The following is a 12,292-nucleotide window of genomic DNA, read 5'->3' on the forward strand; positions in this document are numbered from 1 at the left end:
TTATTATGCGTGTACCGTGTCCAAGTGTTAACATGCAATTCGTTCTTTTGGGGGCTATAGTTGGGAAAAAAAAAGTTTTCAAAAACAGTTTTCGGGTTGTTGGGGATGCTGAAAGGACACGGGCCTGATGGGCCAGGCGGCGTCTTCCTGTGTCCGGGTTTCCTCAGGTACAACCTTAACCTTGCTGGACTCGCAGAAGTTTCTTCAAGGAGTGTTTAAAATGTCCAAAAGACCAAAATGATTAAAACGTAATTTTCAGTTTCGGACAATCACACACACAAAAAAAAAACTAATTTCAAACCAAATCAATAACTTTCAAAGCAGTTCCCCGCAAGTCAAACAACTCACTTGACGAGGTTTCCGGTGCGGACCCACGAGATCAGCTGTTCACGCCAAGGTCGTTCCCCAACCCTCACTGACCCCACGCGGCTCTCAGCACCGGATCGTAAATAGTTTGTGGTCTTGCACTTTGTACCAACTCCCTTACCTCTCTCTGCGAGTTCCTCCAAAGTTCTTTCTGCCATGTGCCCGTCTCCTCCAAGTGCACCGGTAGCATCCTGGGTTCCCACGGCAAATGGCCGCCCGCCGTCTCGTTCGCTCCCAGTCCCAGGCGTCGCCGCCGAAGTCCACTGTGCCCCGGCACGCGGCATCTTGCCGCCTGCTCCTCCCGACTTCTCTTCAAGATCAATGAGATCTGCTGACATCGTCAGGGCCTGGCGAGGGGGAGAGTTGGTGGACGGAGGAGATGAAAAAGGTTTAGGACGAAAGAGCGACACGTCTCGTAACATGAATGATGGCGGGAAGGAGGATGGGGCAGAGGGAGCAGAAAAAAGTCATTTTAAACATTTCTATGGGGAGAGGAGAGAGAGAGGGGTTTATGTGGGGAGAGGAGTGGTGTACACACACATAGACACAGACACGATGGAGGAAAAACGAGTACGAATACAAGGGAGGATTAGTACACGTCGCTTTGTTTCCTCATACTTGAGACTTGTGGTGGAAGTTTACAAGAGCGGCAGGAAATGCCAAGAGAAGCACATGGAGGTTGAGGGAACAAAAACAAACACATGAACTAGGAGTGCAGGGCCAACATACTGCAAGGCCTCAGACACGGTACACTGTCTAACCCTCCAGGGAAGAATACTGGGGTGTCTCCAAAGAGGGACAAAAAAAACAAAGAAAACTCAGAGGCACCGATTCAAAAGTGAATATTTGGCCGCTCCGCCTTCCCATGATCCCAAAGAGTGGGACACACCAACCCAACAACCAAGGGCTACACCCTCCGACCACCCCGCCACCCTCCGACCACCCCGCCACCCTCCGACCACCCCGCCACCCCGCCACCCTCCGACCACCCCGCCACCCCACCACCCTCCGACCACCCCGCCACCCTCCGACCACCCCGCCACCCTCCGACCACCCCACCACCCCACCACCCTCCGACCACCCCGCCACCCCACCACCCTCCGACCACCCCGCCACCCTCCGATAACTCTGGATGACATCATTGAGATACCACAACCATAAATGTACCAGTCGGTCCTCCACCACACCCACACAAACCCTTATCTCAGAACACTGTCTGTAGTCTGTACGTGGACCCATCATCACCTTTAAAATGTTTCATGAAGTAAGAACATCCGAGTGAGTAAGGCATGCGACAACAACATGACACCGAGTGACAAAGTGCAGACACACGGAGTGACAAAGTGCAGACACACGGAGTGACAAAGTGCAGACACACGGAGCATGGAGACGCAGTGCAGACACACGAACTGACAAAGAGCAGACAAACGGAGCCAACAGGCGCACACACGGAGTGACAAAGTGCAGACACACACGGAGCATGGAGACGCAGTGCAGACACACGAACTGACAAAGAGCAGACAAACGGAGCCAACAGGCGCAGACACGGGGTAACAAAGTGCAGACACACGGAGCATGGAGACGCAGTTCAGACACGAACTGACAAAGAGCAGACAAACGGAGCCAACAGGCGCAGACACGGAGTGACAAAATGCAGACACACGGAGTGACAAAATGCAGACACACGGAGCATGGAGACGCAATGCAGACACACGAACTGACAAATAGAAGACAAACGGAGCCAACAGGCGCAGACACACGGAGTGACAAAATGCAGACACATGGAGCATGGAGACGCAATGCAGACACACGAACTGACAAATAGAAGACAAACGGAGCCAACAGGCGCAGACACACGGAGTGACAAAATGCAGACACATGGAGTCAACAGGCACAGACACACGGAGTGACAAAGTGCAGACACATGGAGCCAACAGGCGCAGACACACGGAGTGACAAAGTGCAGACACACGGGGCCAACAGGCGCAGACACACGGAGTGACAAAGTGCAGACACATGGAGCCAACAGGCGCAGACACACGGAGTGACGAAGTGCAGACACACGGGGCCAACAGGCGCAGACACACGGAGTGACAAAGTGCAGACACATGGAGCCAACAGGCGCAGACACACGGAGTGACAAAGTGCAGACACACGGGGCCAACAGGCACAGACACACGGAGTGACAAAGTGCAGACACATGGAGCCAACAGGCGCAGACACACGGAGTGACAAAGTGCAGACACACGGGGCCAACAGGCGCAGACACACGGAGTGACAAAGTGCAGACACACGGGGCCAACAGGCGCAGACACACGGAGTGACAAAGTGCAGACACACGGGGTCAACAGGCTCAGACGCACGTCACGGGGCCAACAGGCGCAGACACACGGAATGACAAAGTGCAGACACATGGAGCCAACCGGCGCAGACACCCGGAGTGCCAAAGTGTAGACACATGGGGTCAACAGGCTCAAACACACGGAGTGACAAAGTGCAGACACACAGGGTCAACAGGCTCAGACGCACGTCACGGGGCCAACAGGCGCAGACACACGGAGTGACAAAGTGCAGACAAACGGAGCATGGAGACGCAGTGCAGACACACGAACTGACAAAGAGCAGACAAACGGAGTGACAAAGTGCAGACACACGGAGCATGGAGACGCAGTGCAGACACACGAACTGACAAAGAGAAGACAAACGGAGCCAACAGGCGCAGACACACGGAGTGACAAAGTGCAGACACACGGTGCCAACAAGCGCAGACACACGGGGCCAACAGGCGCAGACACACGGGGCCAACAGGCGCAGACACACGGGGCCAACAGGCGCAAACACACGGGGCCAACAGGCGCAGACACACGGGGCCAACAGGCGCAGACACACGGGGCCAACAGGCGCAAACACACGGGGCCAACAGGCTCAGACACGGGGCCAACAGGCGCAGATACACGGGGCCAACAAGCGCAGACACACGGAGTGACAAAGTGCAGACACACGGTGCCAACAGGCTCAGACACACGGAGTGACAAAGTGCAGACACACGGTGCCAACAGGCGCAGATACACGGAGTGACAAAGTCCAGACACATGGGGCCAACAGGCTCAGACACACGGAGTGACAAAGTGCAGACACGCGGGTCCAACAGGCGCAGACACACGAAGTGACAAAGTGCAGACACGTGGGGCCAACAGGCTCAGACACACGGAGTGACAAAATGCAGACAAGGACGTGCAAGTCATTCGCATACGCACGGACGACTACAGAAACGCAGATGCAGACATATAGACGCAGATTGATAGGTACAGACACGTCTTTACCCGAGACGAAGCACGATACCAGGAAGCAAGCAAGGTACCAGGTTGACGGGCAAAGCCTCTTTCGTACTCTCTCCTTCTCTCACCCTTTTCCTTCCTCCCCCTTCCTCCTTCTCTCCACTTACACTTCCGGCCAAAAAAATGTATGATTCAACAAAACATCGCCAGCAATGACACTCAGACAAAGGTCCAACCTGGAGCTGAGCAATGGTCGGACATCATCAATAAACCGTCACCGTCAGACGGGTTGGTTAAACGTCTAAAACGAAAGGAAAACGTAATTGTTGTACTTTGTAGACACGGATTTGTGTCACTGTTAAATCACAAACTTATTTAATTATCGCGACCAAACAAATACAAATAGACACTCCTTCATGGACATTCGGACACGTAGTCTTATAGATTCGCACATACAGTAGTCCTGACTACATTCGGACACGTTGTAGTTCTGTACATTCGGACAGGTAGTCACAACTGTACATACGGGAAAGCAGTCCTGCCCGTCCCCCAGATAGCTCCACCCTGGACATCTGCCAGACTCGCTCCGCCCCACATGTCCCCCAGATAGCTCCACCCAAGACATCTGCCCAACTCGCTCCGCCCCACATGTCCCCCAGATAGCTCCACCCTGGACATCTGCCCGACTCGCTCCACCCCACACATTCCACACATAGCTCCACCCAGGACATCTGCCCGACTCGTTCCGCCCCACACATCCACGAGATATCTCCACCCAGGACATCTGCCCGACTCGCTCCACCCCAAATGTCTCCCAGATAGCTCCACCCAGGACACCTGCCTGATTCGCTCCACCCCACACATATCCCAGATAGCTCCACCCAGGACATCTGCCCGACTTGCTCCACCCCACACATCCCCCAGATAGCTCCACCCAGAACATCTGCCGGACTCGCTACGCCCCACACATCCCCCAGATAGCTCCACCCAGGACAGCTGCCCGACTCGCTCCGCCCCACATGTTCCCCAGATAGCTCCACCCAGGACATCTGCCCGAATCGCTCCGCCCTACACACATCCCCCAGATAGCTCCACCCAGGACATCTGCCCGACTCGCTCCGCCCCACATGTCCCCCAGATAGCTCCACCGAGGGCACCTGCCCGACTCGCTCCGCCTCACATGTCCCCCAGATAGCTCCACCCAGGACATCTGCCCGACTCGCTCCGCCCCACACATTCCCCAGATAGCTCCACCCAGGACATCTGCCCGACTTGCTCCACTCCACATATCCCCAAGATAGCTCCACCCAGGACATCTGCCCGACTTGCTCCACTCCACATATCCCCAAGATAGCTCCACCCAGGACATCGGGCATTCAAGTGAGACAGAGGGACAAAGAGGAAGACCTTTCGCATTCAGCGATCTGTTACCAATGATCAGCCTAATTCTGCGGACATGCTCGGCTTCATCCAGGTAGGTCTCCATAACTCGGCCCAACTGCCAAGTGTTACCCATCAGGTTTTCGTTTTTTATCAGTACCACGTATCCCCAATCTGTACGTTGCGGCAAGGAGCAGGCCACCTCTGTCTTGAAGTTATACTATGAAGGTATTCCTTCCTCCATCTTGTCCAAAACGGGTTTAGTACATATTTCCATGGCACCGGATCCGTGTGGGAGTTCGGCTTTCTAACTTTCCCAAAGTTAGTCGGTTTGAAGCACCTTTTGATCCGCAATGGCTCTAAACGTGAGGTTGCTTCTCCATTGTTCCCATTGTGGTCGAAGATGTTGTGGATCTTTGCAGTCCATCGGATCTTTGCATGGCTCAGCTTGTAATATCTGTAATGTAATATCTGTAATATTGTAATATCTGTAATGTAATATCTGTAATATTGTAATATCTGTAATGTAATATCTGTAATATTGTAATATCTGTAATGTAATATCTGTAATGTAATATCTGTAATATTGTAATATCTGTAATATTGTAATATCTGTAATGTAATATCTGTAATATTGTAATATCTGTAATGTAATATCTGTAATATTGTAATATCTGTAATGTAATATCTGTAATATTGTAATATCTGTAATGTAATATCTGTAATGTAGTATCTGTAATATTGTAATATCTGTAATGTAATATCTGTAATATTGTAATATCTGTAATGTAATATCTGTAATATTGTAATATCTGTAATGTAATATCTGTAATGTAGTATCTGTAATATTGTAATATCTGTAATGTAATATCTGTAATATTGTAATATCTGTAATGTAATATCTGTAATATTGTAATATCTGTAATGTAATATCTGTAATATTGTAACATCTGTAATATCTGTAATATCTGTAATATTGTAATATCTGTAATGTAATATCTGTAATATTGTAATATCTGTAATGTAATATCTGTAATATTGTAATATCTGTAATGTAATATCTGTAATATTGTAATATCTGTAATGTAATATCTGTAATATTGTAATATCTGTAATGTAATATCTGTAATATTGTAATATCTGTAATGTAATATCTGTAATGTAATATCTGTAATATTGTAATATCTGTAATGTAATATCTGTAATATTGTAATATCTGTAATGTAATATCTGTAATATTGTAATATCTGTAATGTAATATCTGTAATATTGTAATATCTGTAATGTAATATCTGTAATATTGTAATATCTGTAATGTAATATCTGTAATATTGTAATATCTGTAATGTAATATCTGTAATATTGTAATATCTGTAATATTGTAATATCTGTAATGTAATATCTGTAATATTGTAATATCTGTAATGTAATATCTGTAATATTGTAATATCTGTAATATTGTAATATCTGTAATGTAATATCTGTAATGTAATATCTGTAATATTGTAATATCTGTAATGTAATATCTGTAATATTGTAATATCTGTAATGTAATATCTGTAATATTGTAATATCTGTAATGTAATATCTGTAATGTAATATCTGTAATGTAATATCTGTAATATTGTAATATCTGTAATGTAATATCTGTAATATTGTAATATCTGTAATGTAATATCTGTAATATTGTAATATCTGTAATGTAATATCTGTAATATTGTAATATCTGTAATGTAGTATCTGTAATATTGTAATATCTGTAATGTAATATCTGTAATATTGTAATATCTGTAATGTAATATCTGTAATATTGTAATATCTGTAATGTAATATCTGTAATATTGTAATATCTGTAATGTAATATCTGTAATATTGTAATATCTGTAATGTAATATCTGTAATATTGTAATATCTGTAATGTAATATCTGTAATATTGTAATATCTGTAATGTAATATCTGTAATATTGTAATATCTGTAATGTAGTATCTGTAATATTGTAATATCTGTAATGTAATATCTGTAATATTGTAATATCTGTAATGTAATATCTGTAATATTGTAATATCTGTAATGTAATATCTGTAATATTGTAATATCTGTAATGTAATATCTGTAATATTGTAATATCTGTAATGTAATATCTGTAATATTGTAATATCTGTAATGTAATATCTGTAATATTGTAATATCTGTAATGTAATATCTGTAATATTGTAATATCTGTAATGTAATATCTGTAATATTGTAACATCTGTAATATCTGTAATATTGTAATATCTGTCATGTAATATCTGTAATATTGTAATATCTGTAATGTAATATCTGTAATATTGTAACATCTGTAATATCTGTAATATCTGTAATGTAATATCTGTAATGTAATATCTGTAATATTGTAATATCTGTAATGTAATATCTGTAATGTAATATCTGTAATGTAATATCTGTAATATTGTAACATCTGTAATATCTGTAATATCTGTAATATTGTAATATCTGTAATGTAATATCTGTAATATTGTAACATCTGTAATATCTGTAATGTAATATCTGTAATGTAATATCTGTAATATTGTAATATCTGTAATGTAATATCTGTAATGTAATATCTGTAATGTAATATCTGTAATATTGTAATATCTGTAATGTAATATCTGTAATATTGTAATATCTGTAATATCTGTAATATTGTAATATCTGTAATGTAATATCTGTAATATTGTAATATCTGTAATGTAATATCTGTAATATTGTAATATCTGTAATGTAATATCTGTAATATTGTAACATCTGTAATATCTGTAATATCTGTAATATTGTAATATCTGTAATGTAATATCTGTAATATTGTAATATCTGTAATGTAATATCTGTAATATTGTAACATCTGTAATATCTGTAATATCTGTTTACCTACTAGAACAACAGGAGTTGCAAATCCGAGAGAGTCGTATACTGAACACAATGTTGATAAGACACCTCATCTCGTTAGTGGTTGGTCTTTATGATTGATCTGAAATTGGAAAGTTTCAGATTCAACGGAGCATTGGATGCCCAAAGCTCTTTCCCATGGCAGTGAATCGTGCATCAGATTGAGATCTCAAATTCCTTCTGTCTGATCTTGGGATGGAATGGCAGATACTACTTTCATAACTGTGTTCTGTTGTGACGTGCTTTTCTGTCTGCTATCTCCATGACGACCAGTTGGGTGCCATCCTTTGCATGTTTTGCAGACTTTTCTACGACACACGTCTTGGCAAAATGTCCTTCATTAAGGCGGCCATAACAAAGATCCTTTTCTTTGGCAAAGATCTTTCCGTCCAGTGAAGTTTTGGCTCAATATGATCCACAGTCATCAATGCGATGCTGAAATTTACAGAGAAAGAACAACTTGCCATCACTTTCAACTTGCACGATTCCACTATTTTGTGTCACTTCGGTGGAGAGAGAGGTAGCAACACCGACCTTTCTTTGGTATCCCGTATTCTTGAATGTTCGCCTTCCTGGACTTCTGAATTTACTTATTGATTTCACAGCCTCGAGCGAAGTCACCGGATCACAAACTATTTCTGCTTCTTTAGCGATAACCGAGGCAATCATTGAGAAAAGTGGAATCTGTTTCTCGTTTTCCTTCCAGTCTGAGACTAGCCTAGTTGTTGGCTTAGCGGTTAGGGTGCCGGCTTGGGATGCCTAGGATCCTGGGTTCGAATCCCAAACGATCGCTGAATTAACGCCAGGCGGGTTGACTCAGCCTGTCATCCCTCCGAGGTCGGCAAATTGAGTACCAGGTCACTGGTAATTCCCTGTGTGTCGCAAGAGGTGATTAACAGGGTTGGTGGCAGGAAGGGCGTCCGGCCATAAAACATTGCTTCAAGAAGGGGACCACAGTGCCCGAAAAAGGCCAACCCCTGCTCTGCGGGGGAAAATGGCCTCTAAAGGTGGTTCTTCCAGTCTGAGACGACTCTTGGTCATCGCAAAGGTAAGCACTCAGGAAGCTTTGTGAGTAATTTCCTATTTTCTCAACTGTCATTTAGAACTTGACGAGTGTCTATTCTCTTCGTGGCCGCTTCACACCGTCTCAAGAAATCAGTCTAGTTACGCAGGGCTGGGCCATCTCTTGATGCAACCTTCGGCCAATTGTCTAACTTCTCTCTGAATGCGTCGGCCATGAGAAACCCGTCCCCGTAACGTCGTTCCAGTACCATTTTTGCCTCTTCAGTATCATTTTTGCCTCTTCAGTATCATTTTTGCCTCTCCAGTACCATTTTGGCATCTTCAAATGCCTCTGCTGTATTGATCAGAAAGAACCCTTCCACAACCTCTTTCGCAGCACCGCCTAGATAATTCTGGAGATAACAGATTTTCTCTGAATGTGGGACTTTCTTTCCTTCCATTAAAGTTTCAAATGCCGATTTCCAAGGAGGATATAGGCGGGGCCATTTCCTGGAAAGAAATCAGGCTCAGGGTGGTGTATACGTCCAAGGTGAACCTGATCAGCAAACATTTGGCTTAAGTAGACAACTCAGCATTTTTCATGGTTGTGTGATTCCCGTTACCAGTGTTTCAGGGGGTGGTTCAGGACATCTGCCAGACTCGCTCGGCCACACACATCCCCCAGAAAGCTCCACCCAGGATATCTGCCCGACTTGCTCCGCCACACACATCTCCCAGATAGCTCCACCAAGGACATCTGCCCGACTCACTCCGCCACACACATCCCCCAGAAAGCTCCACCCAGGACATCTGCCCGACTCACTCCGCCACACACATCCCCCAGAAAGCTCCACCCAGGACATCTGCCCAACTCACTCCGCCACACACATCCCCCAGAAAGCTCCACCCAGGACATCTTCCCGACTCACTCCGCCACACACATCCCCCAGAAAGCTCCACCCAGGACATCTGCCCGACTCACTCCGCCACACACATCCCCCAGAAAGCTCCACCCAGGACATCTGCCGACTCACTCCGCCACACACATCCCCAGATAGCTCCACCCAGGACATCTTGTGCCTGGGCCAATCACAGATTGTCGCACATCTCCTCTGTGGTTCTGTTCCAGTTAGATGTTGCTCGGTCTGGTGGAACTACATTTCTCAAGTCTAGCTCTGCATGTGAAACGCTCTTTTCACAATAAGAATGATGATCCGAATTATATAGTATAGAGTCCTGATCCACTCCACAGTGGTTGCGGACATAATGTCTAACGAATCGTTCCTTGTCGATATCAGGTAGTGATGGTCTATATCTTTGATTTGGGAGAGAACTCTCTTCACGTTCAAGTCCGTGAAAGACATTTACTTTCGCCTCTGCCATGTCAAGCTCCTTCATAGTTTGAAGCCTTTCAAGTTCAGCTTGAGCTTCTGTTTGACGCCATGCAAGATCTGCTCTTTTCTTAGCTTCAGAGTGGAAATACTTTCGTTTTGTCTTTAATGCAGCTGCTTCCGCCAGAGTTTCAGCTTTCGCAGGTGTATTTGATGTCTGAGGACTGAGAATCATTACATTTGGAGGAGGCTTGACTCTTCAAGGAAACCCGGGTGTCTCTTCCTGACATAATCTGCAATAGATTTGGACAGATGGTAACTACCCTTTTCCACATATTGACAGTGCAAGTCAGTATCTGGATCCATGCGTACAGATCGTGTTCATCGATAAGCCTTCGACTGTTTACTCCCAGGAAGTTCCGAAAAAGCTTCCCAGAGCTCTATAAAAGGCTCCCAAAGGCTCCGTGTAACACTTTAACCCTCTTTAACGAATATAGTTTAGTAGTTGCCGAAGACGACAAGAAGAGGCCATTTCGTTGGGTACAAAGGTAGTTTATTGTACAGAAATCTCCAGCAACTGCTCGCGAACGGAAGTCGTAACGGCTTATATAAAACCAAGAACCCTCTTCGGAGGGCGTGGCTCCAACAGCCGCGCGTGCGTCACGACCACACAACCAAAAGCCCGTGTGCGTGGGTTAGACCAAACCCATCGTATTGGTAACCGTCACATGCGGATAAGTTAACCGCGACATGTGAATAAGGTAACCGCGACATGTGAATAAGGTAACCGCGACATGTGAATAAGGTAACCACTACATGCGCCCCCCCCCAGAAGGCATGCCACGGGCGTGTACATAGTTCGCAGGTGGAACAGAGCCGGGCCGCGGGTGGAACAGAGCCGGGCCGCGGGTGGAACAGAGGCGGGCCGCGGGTGGAACAGAGCCAGGCCGCGGGTGGAACAGAGCCGGGCCGCGGGTGGAACAGCGCCGGGCCGCGGGTGGAACAGAGCCGGGCCGCGGGTGGAACAGAGCCGGGCCGCAGGTGCTGAGCAGCGGTAGCCGTTGTAGTTGCAGCAGTAGGAATTGCGGGAGTGGCGAGCAGCAGTGCGCGCGAAGACAACGAGGCTCCAGTGCGCGCGAAGGTAACGAAGCAGCCGTGCGTGCGCAAGAGATGAGCAGCGGTAGTAGTTGTAGTTGCAGCAGCATCAGCCTCGGGATCCGCCGTAGGAGCAGTAGTAGGAGTGGCGAGCAGCAGTACTCGGCCTGTGTGCGCGGAGGCGACGAGCAGCAGTACTCGGCCTGTGTGCGCGGAGGCGACGAGCAGCAGTACTCGGCCTGTGTGCGCGGAGGCGGCGAGCAGGAGTACTTGGCCTGTGTGCGCGAAGGCGCCGAGCAGCAGTACTCGGCCTGTGTGCGTGGAGGCGACGAAGTAGCCGTGCCGCCAACGCCCCGTAACGGCGTTCCTTCGGAGGGTCCCGGAGCTGGTTCGCCCCTCCAGTCGTAGAGGAGGAACCGAGCGCGATGCGTGAACCACATGGCCGCTCGTCGTTGCTAAAACTCCGGCCGTTCGAGTTTAGGTCTTGTGGAAGAAATTGCGGTCGCAATATTGCCGAGTTCATTTGGCCCCCGAATACGTTCGGGGGCACCGAGGTCACCAGTTTAGTAGTTGCCGAAGACGACAAGAAGAGGCCATTTCGTTGGGTACAAAGGTTGTTTATTGTACAGAAATCTCCAGCAACTGCTCGCGAAGGGAAGTCGTAACGGCTTATATAAAACCAAGATCCCTCTTCGGAGGGCGTGGCTCCAACAGCCGCGCGTGCGTCACGACGACACAACCAAAAGCCGTGTGCGTGGGTTAGACCAAACCCATCGTATTGGTAACCATCACATGCGGATAAGTTAACCGCGACATGTGAATAAGGTAACCGCGACATGTGAATAAGGTAACCACTACAATAGCGCTTGTACGCAGATCGAGACTCAGTATATGAACCTCGTCACAC

General features: G+C 46.5%; 2 protein-coding genes across 15 annotated transcripts in view; one reads left to right on the forward strand and one right to left on the reverse strand.

Annotated features, from left to right (window-relative positions):
• LOC137438770 (ferritin heavy chain-like) overlaps nucleotides 1-12,292 on the forward strand; it is a 91,609-nt gene that overhangs the window by 58,612 nt on the left and 20,705 nt on the right. Inside the window, exon 1 of one of the 2 annotated variants that reach the window (XM_068134108.2) lies at nucleotides 4,981-5,118. The exons of the other annotated variant lie outside the window; for it this stretch is intronic. Coding sequence (XP_067990209.1) covers nucleotides 5,101-5,118 — 18 coding nt within the window. The 5' untranslated portion in view covers nucleotides 4,981-5,100. Of the gene's footprint in view, nucleotides 1-4,980; nucleotides 5,119-12,292 lie in introns of those variants that run through there. 2 annotated transcript variants of the gene reach the window in all.
• Nucleotides 1-12,292, reverse strand: part of LOC137438766 (rho GTPase-activating protein 1) — a 70,106-nt gene that overhangs the window by 52,134 nt on the left and 5,680 nt on the right. For 2 of the 13 annotated variants that reach the window (XM_068134102.2, XM_078767220.1), the window contains exon 2: nucleotides 488-713. In XM_068134102.2, the coding sequence (XP_067990203.1) occupies nucleotides 488-713 (226 nt within the window). Of the gene's footprint in view, nucleotides 1-487; nucleotides 714-984; nucleotides 1,396-1,611; nucleotides 4,413-12,292 lie in introns of those variants that run through there. The other 11 variants (XM_078767219.1, XM_068134098.2, XM_068134103.2 and 8 more) reach the window with 11 other exon arrangements.

Source organism: Myxine glutinosa, chromosome 13 (genome assembly GCF_964187855.1).
Source record: "Myxine glutinosa chromosome 13, kmMyxGlut1.1, whole genome shotgun sequence".
NCBI lineage: Eukaryota > Metazoa > Chordata > Myxini > Myxiniformes > Myxinidae > Myxine > Myxine glutinosa.